At 35.0% G+C, this 22,997-nt stretch overlaps 1 protein-coding gene across 3 annotated transcripts in view; it reads left to right on the top strand.

The window, feature by feature from the left end:
• The window catches only part of LOC149802813 (dual specificity mitogen-activated protein kinase kinase 6-like), a 70,487-nt gene extending 48,069 nt beyond the window's left edge, over positions 1-22,418 (top strand). For all 3 annotated transcript variants that reach the window (XM_089952256.1, XM_089952254.1, XM_089952255.1), the window contains exons 4-9: positions 2,108-2,227; positions 4,943-5,059; positions 9,423-9,602; positions 11,601-11,678; positions 12,646-12,785; positions 15,986-22,418. In XM_089952256.1, coding sequence (XP_089808382.1) covers positions 2,108-2,227; positions 4,943-5,059; positions 9,423-9,602; positions 11,601-11,678; positions 12,646-12,785; positions 15,986-16,136 — 786 coding nt within the window. In that variant the 3' untranslated portion in view covers positions 16,137-22,418. The remainder of the gene's footprint in view (positions 1-2,107; positions 2,228-4,942; positions 5,060-9,422; positions 9,603-11,600; positions 11,679-12,645; positions 12,786-15,985) is intronic.
• Positions 22,419-22,997: the final 579 nt, after the last annotated feature.

The following is a 22,997-nucleotide window of genomic DNA, read 5'->3' as shown; positions in this document are numbered from 1 at the left end:
ACATGATACATATGAAATGCATGATCTCATAAATGCAATCATTTTTTTAATACATTGTATTTAAAACTTGGTAACGAATACAACTATTTGGTACAAACAAAACATAATAATTTGTGCAATTATTTTGTCATAAAAAGTGAAAATATGTTTTTAATACAATCAAGTTTGTGAGAAGATTACCCAGGAATTTCTGTACATTTCTTTCTTATGGAAACTACCGATGTACTGGTACCATGGTATGTATGTACTGGTACCATGGTATGTATGTACTGGTACCATGGTATGTACTGCCAGAACAAAGAACCACTGTAAAAATGTGAACTGGTAATGCTATGCACATCTAGTACTTACTAACATCATGTTAAAATGCCACCTTAATATATTCAAAATTCATTTGAAACATCCCAATGGAGGTCATGTCATTATGACTTCAGCATAAGTTTTTATTCAAAGATTTTCCAACAAATCAAAATTCATGTGTTGTACACTACATTGATTTGTGTTTGTTCAATACGGTAAGGCCATTTTTCATGCAGGAGGTGAAACCATTTCACTGGTTATTAAAACAGCAGCATTTTGAGTGTCTAAGGAAAAGTTCATTCAGGCATGATCTCCAATGCAGCTGTATTAGATCCTGACAGTGCAGATCAGCTCAGGATAAGGGTCTTTTTCTCCCACCTGCATTAGTACCATGAAACATACATACTACTTTTCCAGCATTAAGGGTGGTACCAACAGTGGTGGCATCAATAATGTTAAGGTATTTTCATGTCAGATACAGAATGGATACAGCATCAGATGAGTGCAGGTGAGACAGCAGGTTCTAAGTTAAGTGGAAGACTTTCTTAAGAAAATCAAAGTAATTCCTTGAATGATCATATTAAGTTAATGTAAATACATACCAAACGTTTGTTCAAATCCACTAAACAGTTTGAAAGATGATGGTTACATTTATTGGCTGGACACAGAAATTGCCTCGATTGATATATATATGACATCACTTAGTTACATCAAGTGCATTGCCAGTAAACTGGTCTTCTGATTTGATGTTGCCACAAGGTTCATTTTGGAACTGAAAAAAAAAAGTCAACAAAGAAATTATCCCTACAGCATTGCTGTAAAGGACAATGTCTGTAAAAACAGAATTTCATACATATTTTACATTTTTTTAAAAATGGTTTGTCACAAGCAGTTTATTTTCAGTTGATCAGGTTGGGGTTGATCAAATCAAGAAGTGGTTTTGAGAGGAGGCCTTGTGTGAGTGGGGACCTTTGTATATACATTTAAGAAAAATAATTCTTGGTAGGATCAAGAACCATCATATTTACATTTAAAAAAGATAATCCATGCTAGAAGGCCTTGTACGAATGGGGACGATTATATATTCATTTTAGGATGATAATCCATGCTAGAAGGCCTTGTACGAATGGGGACCATTACATATTCATTTTAGGATGATAATCCATGCTAGAAGGCCTTGTAGGAATGGGGACAATTATATATTCATTTGAGAATGATAATCCATGCTAGAAGGCCTTGTAGGAATGGGGACCATTACATATTCATTTTAGGATGATAATCCATGTTAGAAGGCCTTGTAGGAATGGGGACAATTATATATTCATTTGAGAATGATAATCCATGCTAGAAAGCCTTGTGAGAATGGGGACCATTATAAATTCATTTGAGAATGGAGGAGACATTTGGGAGTGAGGACCATTGCATATACATTTTAAAATGATTATTCATGCAAGAAGGCCTTGTAGGAATGAGAACAATTATATAACATCTGAGAATGATAATTCTTGGAAGAAGGCCGCATAGGGTTGGGAAATTTTATATGTACATTTGAGAATGATATTTTTGTGACAAGGTCTTCTAGGATTTGTGGACCATAATATATACATTTGAGAAAGATAATTTTTATGGGTGATCTTAAAAGGACTGGGGACCGCTGTACATGTACATTCATAACAACAGTAGTTTACTGATGTTAAATAAGAAACTGTTTAAAATTACATTCAATTACTCATAATTTAATAATAAGGAATTAATTTTGTATTCATTTATCATATTTTGATAAGCAGAGTGTATTTTTCCTTTGCAGAGAATTACAGCCACTGTGAATACCAAAGAACAAAAGCGTCTTCTAATGGACCTGGACATATCAATGAGGAGTGGCTCATGCTCCTTCACAGTCACATTTTATGGTGCCCTTTTCAGGGAGGTAGGTTTCCACACAAATGCTGTAATTGTCTAATGGACCTGGATATATCATTGAGGAGTGGCTCATGCTCCTTCACAGTCACATTTTATGGTGCTCTATTGAGAGAAGTAGGTTTCCACATAAATGCTGTAATTATCTAATTGACCTATACATATCAATGAGGAGTGGCTCATGCTCCTTCACAGTCACATTTTATGGTGCTCTATTCAGGGAAGTAGGTTTCCACATAAATGCTGTAATTATCTAATGGACCTGGACATATCAGTGAGGAGTGGCTCATGCTCCTTGACAGTCACATTTTATGGTGCCCTTTTCAGGGAGATAGGTTTCCACATAAATGCTGTAATTATCTAATGGACCTATACATATCAATGAGGAGTGACTCGTGCTCCTTCACAGTCACATTTTATGGTGCTCTATTCAGGGAAGTAGGTTTCCACATAAATGCTGTAATTATCTAATGGACCTATACATATCAATGAGGAGTGGCTCATGCTCCTTCACAATCATCACATTTTATGGTGCTCTATTCAGGGAGGTAGGTTTCCACACAAATGCTGTAATTATGTAATGGACCTATACATATCAATGAGGAGTGACTCATGCTCCTTCACAATCACATTTTATGGTGCTCTATTTAGGGAGGTAGGTTTCCACATAAATGCTGTAATTATCTAATGGACCTGGACATATCAATGAGGAGTGGCTCGTGCTCCTTCACAGTCACATTTTATGGTGCCCTTTTCAGGGAGGTAGGTTTCCACACAAATGCTGTAATTATCTAATGGACCTATACATATCAATGAGGAGTGACTCGTGCTCCTTCACAGTCACATTTTATGGTGCTCTATTCAGGGAAGTAGGTTTCCACACAAATGCTGTAATTATCTAATGGACCTGGACATATCAGTGAGGAGTGGCTCATGCTCCTTCACAGTCACATTTTATGGTGCTCTATTCAGGGACATAGGTTTCCACATAAATGCTGTAATTATCTAATGGACCTATACATATCAATGAGGAGTGGCTCATGCTCCTTCACAGTCACATTTTATGGTGCTCTATTCAGGGAGGTAGGTTTCCACATAAATGCTGTAATTATCTAATGGACCTATACATATCAGTGAGGAGTGGCTCATACTCCTTCACAGTCACATTTTATGGTGCTCTATTCAGGGAGGTAGGTTTCCACATAAATGCTGTAATTGTCCAGTCATTTTGTTATCAGTCCTGGTCAGTGTTGAAAACTGTCTGTCTGTTCACCTTTTTAGTACCAGTTGTATAAAAGAGGAATGAAAATTTTCCTCATCAGTCTCAACTTCTGAATTGATGCATGTTTTCTGCTACATGAGTATGCTGATTTGTCGACTTTGACTATTAATCATCATGCACTGTTTAGAGAAGAAGACTAAATGGAAAAGATGATGATTGGTAAAACTAATATATGTGATAAGACATTTTTTGCAAGCCATAATGGCTCATGGAGTGTGTGAATAAATATATCAATAAGACATCTAACGATTCACAGAAATAAAGAAGAAAGCATAACTTCCATATTAGGGCAATGAAAGGAAATCCATGTGACTCCAGAGACATGATTTTAAGACTTGCATAATCTCCCAGCAGATCAGGGTCTTTGCTGCTTGTTCTGCTGATTATTCCTAACAAACAGCATAGTAATTCTCTTAACTAATTCAAGGTAAGACAGCAAATCTGGGTCTGTTAAGAGTTTGCAGTTGGACTTGAAGTGATTTTATATGGTAATAAGTTTGTACAACATAAATGTAATGTAAAAGTTGGTCTTTTGTTATTTTTTTTGCAAGCTGGAAAATATTATGATAATTAATTTCAGAAAAACTTGAAGTGTTCTGGTACACTTAATCGTTGCTTTTCCGAGTTTTGAAAGAAATTTTGCACAAGAACCATTCATAACAGAATTTAAAATGGAGTCCTAATTCAATTTCATTAACAAAGGGAGACAACTCCAACTTCTTTTGGGGAGCAATTTGTGTTAAATCATTCCATTTAAACACAAAGCAAGAAGAAACAACATTAATTTAGGAAGGTAACTGTAGTTATTAAATAAAACTACTACAAATAAAATTAGCCATAACTTGATAAGCAAGAAGTTATTTTTATGGCACCATGGCAAATGCAGTCCGGGCACATATATATAAATATTTGGTAAACTAATGGATCTTCACTGGAGTAAATTATGAGTTTTATTTTTTTTTCACTTGAGAACTGTTTTTCAGCAGATATTGATAATATTTTGTCAGTAACTTGGTGCACTGATTGCACGTCTACATGTCTTGCACAAAACCATGTCTTACATTCTAAATGCTATTATGGACTTATTTTGTTTCTTCTTATTTTCGCCATGTATGTGCTTTCTTATCTTGAATTAGGAAAGAGAATTGTGTTACTGCTCAGGTTTTCTATGCAAATGTATACAGAACACAGCAAAATATGAATGGTAAAAATCAGCCACTTCGATGTGTTACACATTTTCACTAGCCAACCTGTTTTTTGATCATAAAGTAAAAAAGCAAATTTGTTTGTTCCAAATGAAAAATGGATATATTTCATCTTGTGGGTATTTTTTTACACTTCTAATGGACCTAGACATATAGTTATTTGCAAGCCTTAATGGCTATATTGCTAGAACCTTGCATGCTGTCAGCCCTTTTGATTCTTTATCACTTGCATTTTCAGGGAGATGTCTGGATCTGTATGGAAGTAATGGATTCTTCATTAGATAAATTCTATTTGAATATATACAAGAATAAAGAAAGAATACCGGAAGAGGTGCTTGGAAAAATTGCATACTCTGTAAGTTGATGAGCTATTTATTTGTATCAATTCTGTAAATTCTGCCAAAACTATATTTGCCTTCAAGATTAAATCACAAATAGCAATTCTTAATTTTAAAGTAACAGCAGTGCCAAGAAGCAAATGTATATACTGTTTAGGCTCACTTATAAGACAAGTTCAACTGCAAACTGCACAGACCCAGATCTACCATTGCATAATGTGCCAGCACATCTGGGTCTGTGCAGTTTGTAAGGAGTAATCAGTAGAACAAACATCATAGACCTTGATCTGCAGGCGCATTATGCCTCTGTTGATCAGGATCTTTGTTGTTTGCAGCATGACTCGACTTATAAGTATGTACATATTGGTAGCAAAGCCAAACAGAGATACCAAGTTAGGTAAAATTGAGTGATTGACAGTATCTTACGATGTATACCATCATGAACAGTGTACATGTGCTGACAATAACCATGTATATCTACCATCATGAACAGTGTACATGTGCTGACAATAACCATGTATATCTTCCATCATGAACAGTGTACATGTGCTGACAGTATCTTACCATGTATAATATCTACCATCATGAACAGTGTACATGTGCTGACAGTATCTTACCATGTATAATATGTACCATCATGAACAGTGTACATGTGCTGACAGTGTCTTACCATGTATAATATCTACCATCATGAACAGTGTACATGTGCTGACAGTATCTTACCATGTATAATATGTACCATCATGAACAGTGTACATGTGCTGACAGTATCTTACCATGTATAATATCTACCATCATGAACAGTGTACATGTGCTGACAGTATCTTACCATGTATAATATGTACCATCATGAACAGTGTACATGTGCTGACAGTGTCTTACCATGTATAATATCTACCATCATGAACAGTGTACATGTGCTGACAGTATCTTACCATGTATAATATCTACCATCATGAACAGTGTACATGTGCTGACAGTGTCTTACCATGTATAATATCTTCCATCATGAACAGTGTACATGTGCTGACAGTATCTTACCATGTATAATATGTACCATCATGAACAGTGTACATGTGCTGCCAGTGTCTTACCATGTATAATATCTACCATCATGAACAGTGTACATGTGCTGACAGTATCTTACCATGTATAATATCTACCATAATGAACAGTGTACATGTGCTGACAGTATCTTGCCATGTATAATATCTACCATCATGAACAGTGTATATGTGCTAAGAGATCACGTCTTAGGCCATTTTAACAGACATGAGCATTTGAGATTCTGATCCATTGTATATTAGCACTTAGCTGCAGGCAGTGCACTAATGTATTTAGTAAAGGCTGGTTTCATTGTTTTGCAAAAATTTGTATGCTCTGCAGATTTGCAGAACAATTCTAAGCTTAACATTTTCTTATATCTAAACTTTATGGATATGTATCTCAGTCTTGTACTCTGTGTGTGTGTGTGTGTGTGTGTATATATATATATATATATATATATATATATATATATATATATATATATCTGAAATGTTTTACAACATACATCATTTACTAAAGTTATTTGTTGGTATACTAAGAGAAAACAACAAAAAGACTAGTGTTGTTTCTGAACAAGCACACCAGTGCTGTTTCTAAAGAAGCACGTGACAACTTTAAATTTATACTGTGGACTTTAGGAAGCAATTGTAAGCCAAAAAAGAGTGTTTCCAGCTGGCCAACCATAACACTTCCCATCCCCCATTAAAAAAATATCAGAAATTGATTTGTGCATCTAATTGAGCTGGTTTTACCCAGTACTTGAAGTGCTTAGTACATTAGATACTAATCTTTATAATATATATGAAGTTTTTAAAATAAACTACCTACTTGCCCTAATTTTAAAACAGAAGAGACATATTTTTTCTTTGCCTAGTGAATTTTACTTGAATTTAACATTGATAATTTTGTTCATTCAGGTTGACTTTTATGTCACAAAAATTGTGAAAATAACCTGTGACATGGATCTACTGGCAAAGAGAATGAGCAGGTTCTTTTTTGTGTCAGAGTTTTTTTCTGATTTACTTTTATGTTTTCGATTAAGTACCTTTGACTTGACTATTTGCAAAGAAGACACATTTCACAGAAGAAAAACTTTATGACCACTTTTTCATTGGAATAGACAAAATGGTCTAAACCAGGGTGGAGAATCATATCTTATTTGATGCTGTGTCTCGTATTGTAGATAGTATGAGTGAGATAAACTTCATCAAGGTTTCTGGTACATCATTTTTCTTGGATGTGTGATTGTAAGATTTGTGCCAAATTTCTCAAAAATTACACTGAAATATCATCCAAATGTGTGCAGATTGTACATCAACTCTGCAATCACTACCTGTATTTCCTTGTTAAAGTCCCCATCATTACTGAATTACCACCTTTTTCAGTTCTGAAATAGACTTCACCCAGCTGTCAAATGACATTGAGGACATAACTGCTTACTAAATTACTCTTTTTCTTTACACACTGTACAAACTGTACATGGGGCATATCGATCTTAAATGAACTAAAATTCGAAATCTTCATTCTTGTGGGAACTTTGTGCATTGTATTATGATTATTCGGATTTTCATCATCACTCTAACTGTATATTAGCATAATAGTGTTTTTGAAACTCAGATGTTTTCTAATTAGGCCCAGATTGGCATGTATGAAGTAATTGAAACTTTATACCTAATTAACAAATGTAGGGACAGTGCATCAGTCTCTCTCGATCAAAGGATTTATTCATCATCCTTGGCATTGATTATGCTAATGTAAAATAATTTTTATAAAACAGTCCTAACTGTGGTGTGTTATATTGTATGCATCTTTTAATATTTTTTTGCCTGGTAAATAACTTTCAACAATTGGAGAGATTTTCATGAAACTTTGTCCAAATACATATTTTGACTAGTCAGTGTAGTGTGTAACATAGACGCACTCTCCACCTCAAAGTCAAAGTCACTGCTAGAGAAAGTAATTTTGTGATGTATCCTTGTCCAGAATGTGACTTTTGAACCACCATTTCACATATCCCCACACCCCTGCCTCAATACTGAAGGTCATAAGGGAAAGCGTAATTCAGACTTGTATCCTTATCCTTAGTGTAACTTAGGATTACTGAAGATATCGTAATGAAACTTGAACCAGTTATATATCACAAGACAGTGTGTCATATAATATGGCTATTCCTCTGGGTCAAGGTTGTGACAAGGGAAAACAGAAATCGGTGTGTATAACTTTTGAACCCACTAAGGTATTTATAGAAACTTTTGCATATTATAGACCTTGACATGGCAGCGTCTTTCATTTTCACAGTCATATCACCTGATTCCCGGTGAACCTCACAACAAGGAGGATGAATGTGGCTTGTCTTTTTTAGACCATAATAGTTTGTGGGATACTCTGTTGTCTGTTGACCATCTTCCATCCATCAATTAGTGCAAGTTTGTTATTCCTGCATCTACTAAATTGCTTGGAGGGATTGCCATGAAACTCACACACGCACACGCACACATGCACACACACACACGCACACATTGTATGGACTTGTTGGAACTAAATGGAAATGGTGCTGCAAGAACTTCCAATTTGGCTACCATAACAACCATCTTGAAAATCTTATCTTTACTCCAGGGGAAAAGTGCATTTCATTTTATATAAATGATGCCAGTTCACCATCACAGTTGTATTTTCTTTTCAGATACTATTCAACAAAATTTTACCACATTTTCAGAAAGCATTTTTACCTGAATAGCTTGTAATTATATACAAAGATGCCAATCTGCCTTCAGATAGAACAGACTATTAACCACTTCAAAACACTACTTGAACAGTTTCCTAAGTTATCTATTAGCACCAAGTAACCAGGCTCTTGGAGAAGTCCAGGGATAGTGCTTGTTGTATAACATGTGCAGATCTCTTGGTTTCCAAGTTAGGAAGGACAGACCAAGGAATCCATTCTAACTCCCCTTGTTATGCCAAGATTAAGTTAAGATAATTTATATTGTAACCTTCACAAGGTGACTTTCCAGCATCGGTTTGATCATGCTGTACATAAGGGTATCATCTGAATGTTATGGTACAAATTTGCTAGGTAATACTTATTGCCATACCATATATATCACTGTAAAATGAGCACCATTCTGTAAAGAATAAAAACCCAGATATTTTTGTGACAAAATGCACTAGCAGATCAGGAACTGTGTTGTTTGTTTAAAATTATATCTATGAAAGCAACACTGTGGTCTGTGAGCTGCTGGCATTTTGTGATGGTAGATATGGGTCTGTGCTGTCAGCATTTGAGTCGATGCTATGCACAAGAAAATATAATGTCACTTAATTTCTCTGCAGGTCGTAAAGGCTCTTCATTATCTCCACTCGGAGTTGCATGTGATACATAGGGATGTCAAACCCTCCAATATTCTTATCAACCGAAAGGGACAGGTGAAGATTTGTGATTTTGGTATCAGTGGATACCTGGTGGATTCAGTTGCTAAGACGATGGATGCTGGTTGCAAACCATATATGGCTGTGAGTATTGTTCTCATATCCTCTGTCAGTAAAGATAGTAATTTTCAAAGCAGAATGCCCATCTACCTCACATTTGACTGTTTTTCTACCCTACCAAACATAAAAATAGCATTTAGTTGATGAATAACTATTCTGATTAGTTTTTATGATGTTATCACATATATGATGTTTCATCTTGTGCTTTTATGCTATTGGTTCAGTTTTAGAATGTAACCACTTTTTCAAGTTTACATTGAATCATTCAGTGTAAACTAATATTATGCTCTTTCAAAATATAAATTTTTTTTTATATGAATGTTACTTTTCCTTTCGTTGCTTTAACTACACCATTCGGTCACTATTTTCTTAAAAACCCATGTTGATTGATTCAAAGACATGAGAAAAATTGGGAAATCCTATGATCAGGTTTATAACCTTCTAGGCAGGAACTCAGCAAAGACTCATTCCTGGTAACAAATTATGCCGCTTTTGACATTTCTCAATCCCACATCAATCCATAAGGTGTATTCTATTATTCCCATATCATTTCTTTTGATTGAATCTATAATATGAATATAGACATCCCCAAGCCCCAGGCCTAGTCATACCAAAGACTTATAAAAATGGTTCTAACAACTGCCTCACTTGACACTCAGCATTAAGAATTTAGTGTTAGGACTGGTTGGCTTGGTGTCAGATAATGTGACTGGGTGGGACATAGGCAGCATGTCTGTGGCATGATGCCCCAGTGCTAGACATCATTATAAACTGTCACACTGCAGACATCATAACAGTGTGACTAAAATTGTTAAAGCTTCATTAAAAATTGAAAAAACAACACAAACACTAACAACCATCCTTGCACTTTGTGTAAAATACCCTAATCCATCAGTTAGTCCATTATTCTTCTCCTATACCACTAGTTGCTGGTCACTAAACTTGTAGTTTATTTTACTCGTACAGTAACAGTGTCAAAGAGGGATTTTTATACTCTGTCACAATCAGTGGTGTACTAAGGGTAAATGGCACCTGGGATGACGATGAAGGCCCAAAGGGGTTTTGACACCCCAAGACCTCAAGCACCCATTGTTTTGGCACCTTAATATCTCTTTCACCTGGGGCAACCATAAGGTACCCCCTCCCCCCAGTTAGTATGATACTGGTCACAGTTGTGGATGGGAGTGTATTGCTTTTGTCTGTCCATCTGTTTACACACCGTTACCTACATATTAAGAAAACTGAAATTTCTTTAGAATCATATATTTAATAACTGCAGTAGTAGTGATACAGTATGGAAACATGAATGTTGAATCCTTTCTCAGTAACGTAAACAATATAACAAGTTGCTTATGAAACTTTGATACTATGTTTTGGAAGAGAATAATTTGCTTTGGTCCCTCAAAAATTACATTAAAACCACAAACCATGATTTAATAAAACACATAAACAAGCAAACTTTACAAAACCTTGAGATTCAAATCAGCTACAATCAACATGGTTGTGTTAAGATATTGAATCAAAGAAGGAAGAATGGTGCTGTTATTTACATTAAAGCCCTTTTCATTTGTATAGGGTGCAGTGTAGTCCATTTAAGCCAACTATTTATTAAAGTTATGCAAAAATTATTATGTTTATTTCTGCCTCAAACATAAATCTTCAGAAGTCTATTCTGATTTCTTTCATACAATTAATGGACTGTATACACATAGCCACCGGTTAGTACAGTAGAACTTGTCTTGAAAGACCACCATTCTGCTATTTATGGCCTCTCAAGGCAGGTTGTCTCTCGTTGCAGTCGTCTTTCAAGACAGGTTTTACCATACTGCTTTTAGTCTTTAAATGTCTTTTGCTAAAATAGTTATACTACAAGAGGGCAAGTTTGTTAATTATTTGAGTCAGCCATATGAAAATTATTTGTTTTATATGTAGACAAAGAAAGAAGAAAAAACATAGTTGACTAGGCTCCTTTTCACAACAGATGTCAGTAAAGATGCTTGAACCTTCTTTTTTTTTTTACAGCCTGAAAGAATCAACCCAGAAACTGGCAACCAGGGTTATGATATTAAGTCTGATGTATGGAGTTTAGGCATAACAATGGTATGTTTCCTATTTTGTTTATCTCAGTCATTAATACATACTTTGAAACAATGAAAAAACTTCCTCCATGTTACGCTTGTATAACATGTACACAAATGCAAACTGCATAAAGTGTGTATAGAAACTGTTTTAAAATAGCATTTGCTAAGTATGATAATCCAGTGGCATTTGGTTTCAACTTTTTATGCTGCTCAATAGATAAAAGTTTTCTTTCTTCAGTCGGACATTTAACAGTGGCTAGAGGAACGACTTAATTTGTTATCTGTACACTTGGTAGAGGTGAAATAACATGTCAGATATGAAAGAGTATTATCAAGTTCATGTGTGAAGAAAGTTTCCTTGAATTTTTTTAATATTCTTATTGAAGCATCTAAGTTAACTTACTGATTTATGTACCGTCTATACTTGCCTATGAGTCAAGTCAAACTGCAAACAACAAAGATCCTGATCTAACAAAGCACATTTCACCTATAGACCAGTGTGTGTGTTGTTTGTTCTGCTGGTTACTCCTAACCATCTGTGCAAGGCCAGATCTGCCTGCACATTATGCTGCAGCAGATCTTGGTCAGAGCAGTTTGCAGTTGGACTCAATTCATAAGCAGGTATATAGGCATCTTAAGGAAGTGAGAAAATTATATTCTAAAACAGGTTTGATCTCATCAAGTTTATGTGTACAGAAATTGAGTCTGAGGAAACTTTAGACAGCAACTCTTTAAAAGAGGTGATTGCTTAATAGAGGTGGCTTTAAGGCAAGTTTGGGTTTATATCAAACAAGTGTTCTTATATGCATAATGTTCTGTTCTTTTATTGAAACCTATATTCAACTTGTATGTGTATCTAAATGACAACCATGTTTTCTTGCACATATAAAATTTAAATTTTATCATCTGATTTTGAAAACTACGTACAAAAGTTCTTAATTGAAATCTAGCTAAATGTATTTAAGGCTTGCTAATCCTCCTTACAGATTGAAATTGCTACAGGAAAATTCCCTTATGCTTCCTCCCCAACCCCCTTTGAGCAGCTGAAGCAAGTGGTAAAGGATCCAGCACCAAAGTTACCCCCAGGATATTTTACCTCCGAGTTCGAAGATTTTATTGCTCAGTGGTAAGTTTTAAGGTCTATGTGAAATAATGATGATGTATATTTGACTCAGAATTCACAAATCGTCAGCTTTAGTGAACACTAAAATTTGAGTTTTTGTCTTGCCAGCAACACTTGTGCAAGGCATAGAATTCTTGTATCCAGTGTGTTGTTGATGTTTGTTTTAGGTAGAGCTTTTAAACTTGAAGGGTTTATTCATTGTAGAGGGTAAAACTCATCACAGGCACAAAAAGGTCAGTGGCCTACTATTCATGCTCAAGCTATTATATTACATTTTTGCTTTTAGCTTATTTTCTCTTAAAGTATTACACATTGTACCAGTAGTGATGGGATTTGGACTTTTTAACGTAGCTTTAACAATTTTTTAGTCATATCACTACGATGTCTGCAGTGTGGCAGTTTATAGTGATGTATATAGCACTGGGGCTTTTCATGCCACAGACATGTAGCATGATGTCACACCCAGTCACATTATCCTGACACTAGCCCAACCAGTCGTAACAGTAACCTCTTAATGCTGAGCGCCAAACGAGGCAGCTGTTAGTACCATTTTTGTAAGTCTTTGTTATGACTTGGCTGGGGATCAAACCCATGACCTCCGGCATCCAAGGTGGATACTCTAACCACTAGGCCGCTGGAGCAGTTAATGTACCAGTAGAAGAGACATTCCATTCTTTGGTATTATTGTCCATATTTACTATTCATCCTTGTTTTCTTTTCTTATAATTACTGTCATTATTTAAAAAAAATATTTTGTAACTGAATAAATTTACACTTTAAAATGTCTTGCATTTAAAGCAGTTTATTCAGTATTGAATACCAAAGATGGAGATTGAGTACACACTCTATTGAATTTTGTGAATATGGAGTCATGGCTATATATTGTTTCATATTAAATAATGTAATAATTTACAAAACAGCCACAATAATTTTTCCAGATGCATCCAAAGTTCTGGAATTGGAAGGATGGTTTGGAAGTATTTTGCATGTGCTTCCATTACCAGTCTCTAAGTGTTGTGCCAGACACATCAAATTATGACCCAAAGCAAGTTTCTTTGAAAGAAAAATTGAAAATCATTGTTAGAGTTTTGCTTGTCTCCCATAAATACCATGCGAGCTTGATTGACCTTTTCACCTGCAGCCAAGGGAGTTTGGTTGCTTTCTTTTCCTAAATCTTTTAACTGGATTTTAAATTTAAATAAATCCTACAAGAAGAACATGTCAGAACGCTTTTGAGCTTTGATGGACATATGCAGACTAGAGCAAGCATGTCCAGCCCAGTGTTTTAATCCTTGTGTCATTGGTGGTTTTCCAGATACGGCAAAATGCATGTGGCCAAAGGTGCTGCACATTGTGCATTTTATATTTGTGATCAAAGATCTTTATGGAGACAGTTGGAATTATTAAATAAAGTAGATTTAGCAGTTTTGCTCACATTCAGTATTAAAAACAAGATGCAATCACTGTTTTTTACAAATCCAAGGGCGTATGTTAGTTTTCTTTTCTAGTTTTATTTTGTATATAGTTTAATGAAATTCTTATGTCCAGTAGATGAAATTGAATCATACGAAATGTAAAAGTATTATCCTCTACTTTGGAATTTGTCTTAGGAAAAAATAATTCATGGACTGGAAACAGTCTTTCTAAAAAAGAAATTTGTAATTTAATACTGGTAGATTGATTGATGTTTCTTGTATAACGTACACATTCTAATTTGAAATTAAATAGCTGCTGGGTAGCACATCATAACAGATCAGCCATTGATTTTAAACTGTTGTAGTTATTTTATATATTTTTTCATGGACAACGTCATTGTTGCATACTTCATCATGGCTGACTTGCTTGTCTACGATAACATTAAATGTGACATTTGTTGTCTGCCATGGTTTTGGCTCTTAGCTTGTGCTAAGCAGTGAAAGGGTATATCAGCTAGATTGCTGCCATTGACATATTTTACTTTTCCTTGGTGAATTCGCCCCAAAAGGTTAAACAATTAAATAAAATTATCAACAGTTTGTAATGTTTTGTTTTGGAAAAATTTAAATAGAGGACTGTGTTGCTTCACAGACCAATCCTATTTTTTTTTCTTTTTAATTAATGGTCATGCTACCAGCTTGTTTAATATTAATTGCATGCACATTAGTCAATTAGACCTTGTCTGATCTTTTATGTTTGGGGATGAAAAACTGCTATACATGTCAAATAAACCATTATACATCTGCCAGTTATTTTTGTTGTTTTATTTCCTCATAAATGGCTTATCATATTAAGTACAGTGTGTACTCGCTTACATGTCAAGTCAATTTCAAAAAGAATACACTCTGATCTGACATTACATAATATGTTGGCAGATCAGGGTCTGTGGTGATTATTCCCAACAAACTGCATAGATCCAGATCTGTACATATATTATGTGACAGCAAATCAATGTTAATGCAGTTTGCAGTTGGATATGACTTATAAGCAAGTATAAACAGTAAAAGGTTATGTCCTGTTTGTCAGTTGGATTGATTCTGAAAAGAATTTGTGCATCAAGTTAAGGAGGAAAAAATAAAACTTGTAGTCTACAGTATTAGGTCAGCTAAATTAATTGCCTATCAGAACTTATTGGCTCATATGCCAGATTCTTAATACTTAGAGACAGCGACATATGCAACCATGGCATCAGTACATTTTCTGAGAGCTCATCAATCATGTATTTTGAAATAATCACCATAAAGACAACCGCTTAAGTGGCCTAGTGGTTAGAGCATCCGCTTTGGACGTGGTAGGTGATGGGTTTGATCCCCAGCCAAGTCATACCAAAGACTTATAAAAATGGTACTAACATCTGCCTTGCTTGGCGCTCAGCATTAATAGATTAGTGTTAGGACTGGTAGGCCTAGTGTCAGGATAATCTGACTGGGTGGGACATCATGCTACATGTCTGCGGCATGATGCCCCAGTGCTAAGCTTGACTATAGAGCGCCACATTGCAGACATCATAATGATATGACTGAAAAATTGTTAAAACTACATTCAAAATCCAAATCACACACACACACCATAAAGACTTAATGGCTTTTTTTATTTTTACATCAAATGATTGGCTTATTCGCATGGTACTGTTGTTCTATCCATCCATCCACACACACACACACACACACATACACATACATACATACATACACGTAAATGAAATCTTTTTTTTAAACCCTTTTCAGCTTACTGAAGTCAGTGAAGGAAAGACCAAACTACGTTGCTCTACTAGAACATCCATTCATTAAGCGTGCAGAGGCTCAGGAAGTTGATATGGCAGGTTATGTTACACAGGTGCTAGACAAATATGGAGTCGCAGACATTTCTAATCAATGATGACATGTACGTCACTAGTAGGGCAGTTTTAGTTTGCATCATTCATAAACTCTAAATAAACTCTTTGCTAACATATCTCCATGACAGTGTGGATACCGAGGAGATATTTAAGAGAAAAAGGACCTCACATCTTCGGGTTATCGGACTGCAACCTATCCATCCTGATGCTTTGATTGTTCATTCAGATTCTTGAGTGCACAGATTTAAGAAGAGAGTGTGTATATGTATGTGAATCTGGATGCAGTGAAAATAATGAATGCCTTAGATTTATTTATACTAGCCTTCTTTGGTAGGAAATAGTGTTGGGAAATTTGTTATGTATAAAGCTTGCCGTAGTTTTATTCATTGTCTGTTTGTAGTTATTTTCAGGTTACAAGCTCTGGCTTTCTTCTAAAATGATGAACTAATGGGTTTTTGCTTCTTTTGAATGTCTAAGATTTGTTCAAACAGATTTCTGAATGTGCTAATTATTTTGTTGATAAATAGAGAAATAAAATCTTTGTTCTTAGATAGCACAGAGTTTCTTTCAGGCATTGAAACAGTTGCACATGCTGCTTGCATATGGGCTCCAGCTTTGAAGTTCACTGGTACCTCACTATAATGCTGTTCTATAAAAGTGTACTGCATTATAAACATCTTGACTTAACATTGAGGTAGGAGCTATAAAAGTACTGCATTATAAACAAACTTGCCTTTTATTGAGGTCTTGAGTTGTAAAAGTGTACTGCATTATTAACAAATTTGCATTATAATGAGGTAGTGAGCTCTAACATTGCACTGCATTATAAACATACTTGTCTTATATTGAGGTAAGAAGCATCTTTATTACTTTTAAATTCGCACATAAAAGTAATTAGCTATATATGTATTCCTCTGTGGTGAGAACAAGCTTGATAAATTTTAACATGATGGCAAGTTTTGTTGAGCATTTGCAGCTACTCCTTTCTGTAATCGGCAATTATAGATGAAAAAAGTCCAAAGAAGTGAAACTGTCGAGTGTCAGTTACTTCAGCTGTGGAATTGTAAGGTTTCCAGTTTCTTGGCTTTGGAACTGTAAAGTTTCCAATTATTTGGCTGTTTAACTGTGAAGTAGCCAGTTACTTGGCTGTGGAACTGTAAAGTAGCTGGTTATTTGGCTGTGGAACTGTAAAGTAGCTGGTTACTTGGCTATGGAACTGTGAATTAGCCAGTTACTTGGCTTTGGAACTGTGAATTAGCTGGTTACTTGGCTGTGGAACTGTAAAGTAGCCAGATACTTGGCTGTGGAACTGTAAAGTAGCTAGTTACTTGGCTGTGGAACTGTAAAGTAGCCAGTTACTTGGCTGTGAAACTGTAAAGTAGCCAGTTACTTGGATGTGGATCTGTGAAGTAGCCAGTTACTTGGCTGTGGAACTGTAAAGTAGCAGTAACCAGATACTTGGCTGTGGAACTGTAAATTAGCCAGTTACTTGGCTGTGGAACTGTGAATTAGCTGGTTACTTGGCTGTGGAACTGTAAAGTAGCTAGATACTTGGCTGTAGAACTGTAAAGTAGGCAGTTACTTGGCTGTGGAACTGTAAAGTAGCCAGTTACTTGGCTGTGGAACTGTGAATTAGCTGGTTACTTGGCTGTGGAACTGTAAAGTAGCCAGTTACTTTGCTGTGGAACTGTGAAGTAGCCGGTTACTTGGCTGTGGAACTGTAAAGTAGCCAGATACTTGGCTGTGGAACTGTAAAGTAGCCAGTTACTTGGCTGTGGAACTGTAAAGTAGCCAGTTACTTGGCTGTGGAACTGTGAAGTAGCCGGTTACTTGGCTGTGGAACTGTAAAGTAGCCAGTTACTTGGCTGTGGAACTGAAGTAGCCGGTTATTTGGCTGTGGAACTGTAAAGTAGCCAGTTACTTGGCTGTGGAGCTGTGAACTAGCTGGTTATTTGGCTGTGGAACTGTGAAGTAGCCGGTTACTTGGCTGTGGAACTCTAAGGTATCCATTTATTTGGCTGTGAAATTGTAAGGTGTTAGTTACTTCATCAACTGTCACAAGTTCAGTGTGCATAAAGTTTTATATCTGAATTGTTTTTTGTATTAATTTACAATATATGAAACAGTGTCAGCTCCACTTTTGTACAGGTAAATTAAAAGGATATTTTTAATTTGTTATGTGATTTTAAACCATGTAGAAATACATTCTTTTCATCATTTTCTGTAAATTTGATTAGTAAAATGTTTGTGATTGAAGGCAATAATTAGGAAACAGATACATAATTTGTGATTAAATTATTTCTGCAGGTTTTAAAAGTTTTTTAATGCAATTTTAAAGTAGATCAGTAATGTTTAAAACAAGTTCTTTTTAAAAATGAAAGGATTCAATATTCATGTCAGTTTTTGTGCCCATGTTTTGTGCATTTTGTGAGTTTTAAAAGAAGCTTCCCTTTATTTGCTTAAAATGTTGAAATTAAATGTAACATTGTCATTATTTTTAAATTTAGGTTTAGAAGTACTGGTGCATATGCTGGGATGCATCTCAGATCTAGCTTCAAACTGCAATGACAGTGATCGGCTGTCACACAATGCATTGGCAGATCAGGGTCTGTGTTGTTTGTTCTACTGATTAGTTCTAACCAAATTCATAGACCCAGAACTGATGTTATATTATGTGATAGCAGTTCTAGGGCTGTCCTGTGTTGCAGTTGGATGCAAATTATCTGCAAGTATGTAAAGTAAAACATTTCTGAATAATAACAAATTAAATTTGTTTTGTCTCTTTCATATTTGGGGGTGGGTGGGAGGAACTTTTTCATAGGCTTAACCATCCTGTTCAAATTGAACAGGGTCAGGATAAAACACTAAGTGCTATACAATTACATGACCACCCCTTTTAATTATGAAACATTCCTTATTGAAGAAATGTTGCACCAGGAAAATTAGGAAAATTATGGGTAGTTTTAACATTTGAAGTACATAGTACTATTTTTATGTCATCATTTCTGCTTGTGTCAGTTGTCAAGGCTGTAGTCTTTAAATAAATTTAGAGACACAAGGTCAGAAGTTCGAATTCCTTGCAACATTAATATTTGGTTGAAGTGAACTCTTGCAGTATCCTTCTGTATCACTGTTTTATGCAAAGACATAAAAACAATCATGTGAGAAAACAGACTTTTATCTCTCATAAACAGGCTCCATGTTCTTCATCACTGTGCATTGTCAGTATTTTTCTCTTGTTAACTCTATAGCAGTACAGATTGTAAATGGACATATTTCAGTTTGCCAAAGAATCACATTATATAGTTCATTCACTTCAAAATTGGACACTTCATTTTGAAAATGGTGAAAATTTGCTTTTTATATGTTTGATTTCAATCCAGATATTTTTCTTCAGAGTGTTTTCATTTACTCATTAATTGATATATGGCTTCATTTCATCCAATTTTGCCTCCAGTTGAAAAAATGGTCAGAAATTATGAAATAGTTTGTCTAAATATCCCTGAATAATTCTTTATGAAATTTCCTTGAATTTAGTATGTTACTCCCTTGTCATGACCTTACAGAGTTTTTTAAAATTTCAATAAGGTCCATTTTTACATGAAAGCTGTACAACGCAACTTATGACTGAGTCTAACCATCAAGACACTTATCAAGCCTTTTAGAGATCATTAAGCACCTTAGTGAACAGGACTTACTTGGGATGTGCTTGATTATTTTGCTTCATCTGATGGGTGTTTTCACTGAGTACTCCATTGAAATACGCACAAAATGTCAGGAGCTTATTCTGACTGCTTATAGCAGGAAAGGTATGCTGATGAAAGTTACACTGGGTCATGTGCTTTTATGGCATTAACAAATTTCTTGATGCATTTTTACTCCATTTATTTCAATAAAATATACAGATTATCTAGAGATCACTCCCTTAGCTAAACAGTGTGTACATAATATTTAAGCAAAATTCAGATTCTCAGTTTGTATTTTGAATCCTGTATAGTTCATCTGTTTAGATTGATTCAGATGAGATTTGACTGTGGTAATTGATTGTTGGAACCTTTTAGATTTTAACAAAGAAATTTTATAAATGTTTATCATTAGCAGGTTTTGGAAATTTTTGCAGGTTTGGAAATTTTGATAGGTTTTGGAAATTTTGGCAGTTTTTTTTTCTTAAGTTGTAGCAAGGTTTTGGAAATTTTAGTATCTTTTTGGAAATTGTTTGGCAGGTTTATTAATCATTTCCCTTTGAATCGAATGTTAGTTGTTGATGTTGTTCTAGGGTTTAACACCATTTTTCAGCACAGGATAGGCTATACCTTGCGGACAGTATAACTGGTGGAGGAAGAACCCTGGAAAACCCAGGGAAGAACTACTGACCCACAAGAAGGAATTGAATGTTAGTATGGAAATAGAATAAATGCATTAGAGCCTTAATTGCCATTGTTCCTTTGTTCGGGGATGATGGCTCCAAGCCAACAGTAACTGGAATTTATACACATTCAGCAAGATAAATGAAGTTGAAATAACCATTTTCATAAAACTACACTTCCATACTTGTATCTCTTTGATTTTATTTTGTATCATCACATCAGTCTATCTTTGCTTTTTGTTTCTTTTTGTGCTTATTTATTTTGCTTATGGAAAGAGTAGAAAGTTTTGAGCAAAACAGCATATTACAAGCATGGGAAAATTCCAGTTTATTTTAACTATACCAAATGAGCTTTTGCATTTAAAATGCAAAACGGGTCCCAAAAGGAATCATCCCACCCGCCATACATATAGATCACAGCTTCTTTTTTAACATAACGTGGTTACTTGCTTGTCTCAATTTCATGCTGCATACTAGCTTGTTAAGAACGGTCACATCATATATATATATATATATATATATATATATATATATATATATATATATAAAAGAATGAGGACATTGGGTACTGAATACTACTTGTGACAGAGGCTGAAACCTACATTAGCTGTACATGGTGTCTTTCCTTCACTGTTTAGTTTTAGTTTGCAATTGTAAAGACTGGTTAAAAATAAATGTGTGCTTTGTATTTCCACCATCAGTCCTTTTTTGTGATGCACATTAATATAACTGTACTGTTAGTTATTTATTTTGAAACAACAGAAACTAGTCTGTAGTCATGTAATGCATGTAAAGGACGAGTCCAAATGCAGACAGTACAGACCCAGATCTGCCATCACATTATGCACATGGCACATCTTGGTCTGTGCAGTTTGTTGGAAGCAAGCAGTAGAACAAACAAATTTACTCTGATCTGCAGATGTAAAATGTTAGGGCAAATCAGGATCTTTGTTGTTGACAGTTTGACTTGACTTGTAGGCAGGTATATATGGTATGCGAACATAAGATGCATTGTGCAAATAATAGCTATAATTTAGAGTTTTTACTCATTATAAGTCGAGTCAAACTGCCAACAACAAAATGCTAGATCTGCCATAACATAATACACCTGCAGATCAGGGTCTATTTTGTGCCTTCAACTGATCACCCCTAATTGCACAGACCCAGATCTGCTGGTGCATTATACATTTGGCAGAGCTGGGTCACTGCAGTTTGCAGTTGGACTTGCCTTATAAGGATGTATATACAGTAATATATGGAACATGCAAAAGTTAGGTCCTGCATTTGCACATCTTTATTTCATAACATTTAGCCTGGATTCAAAAAATAATTCTCTGCAATGATTTGATGAAGAATTGAATCTTGCATTTTTGTTAGCAAGATATATTTACACCTTACTTTACCTGTTTGATGTGATTCATGCTTTTATATGTATTATTGGGTGCTGGTTAGAACAGGAATCGTGTATCTTTTGTTGCCAGCAGTAATCTTTGGATTTTTTTTTACAAGCCTAGTTCCAAGGCTTTGAGTTTCCCCCAGAAATATTAACTTTTAATCGTGGTTTCATAATTTGTTCAGACTACATAGAACAAAACAATGTACCAAATAAAATGTTTTGGTGACTACAGCACTGATAATATCATGTTAATTTAATCAGAATTTACTTGTAAATAGAAGATTTATTAATTTTGTTTGTATGATTTTGTTGCACTACACGGACTTTCTTCTATGTCTACGTTATTTCTTTGCATGAAGAAGGAATCTGTGGTTTGTGAGCTGAGAGGTTCTTTTGAAACATACTCACTTGTGAATGAGCAATTGTTTATACATGTAAATAAATGTACATAAATAAATATATATGGAGAAATTTGGGTTCTCACAATCGGTTCTTGTTGAGTGATGTTAACCCAGTTTCAAATGTTGTACTCACACATCAATAAAAAGAATTTTGCATAAATTTGTGTCATTCTTTCTGCAACCTATATAAATATACACCTGCTTTGAGCTACTGGGGTGTGTAGGATTCATTTTGTCGATCTATGTGGATAAAGCCTTAATTTTAACCACAGAAATCATAGCCTTTTTAAAAAATATATATATTTTAAAAAACTCTTGAAAAAGGAAAAATTACTGTATTTATAGATTTTCTATCCATACTAAAAGCATTGCGAAACAAACATTTAACAACCCATTATTATCCCAAACCTTACAGGATTTGCTCGTACAATCGTAAAAAAATTACTTAGTACAGTAATACTAGATGGATTGGTTTTAACAATAATGAAAAGGCAGATAAAGCAGCCAAGGCTGCCCTGTTTTTAAATGGAAGATTCTGTATGTTTATTTATAGTATTATATAAATCAGCATGTTCCGTATGCAGGGAAACACTAATGGAATGAAAATTCCACACACAAGCTTCTTATAATCAAATCCTTCATTGGAATGTGGCATCCCTCATAGTTGTTGTTATAGGGTTTAACAGCATTTTTCTGCACAAGATAGGCTATATATGGCCGCCAGTATTAATGGTGGAGG

This window comes from Sinohyriopsis cumingii, chromosome 3, assembly GCF_028554795.1.
Source record: "Sinohyriopsis cumingii isolate HCF-2022 chromosome 3, ASM2855479v2, whole genome shotgun sequence".
Lineage (NCBI taxonomy): Eukaryota > Metazoa > Mollusca > Bivalvia > Unionida > Unionidae > Sinohyriopsis > Sinohyriopsis cumingii.
The sequence above is the reverse complement of the archived record's forward strand: the minus strand, read 5'-3'. Positions and strand labels throughout refer to the sequence as shown.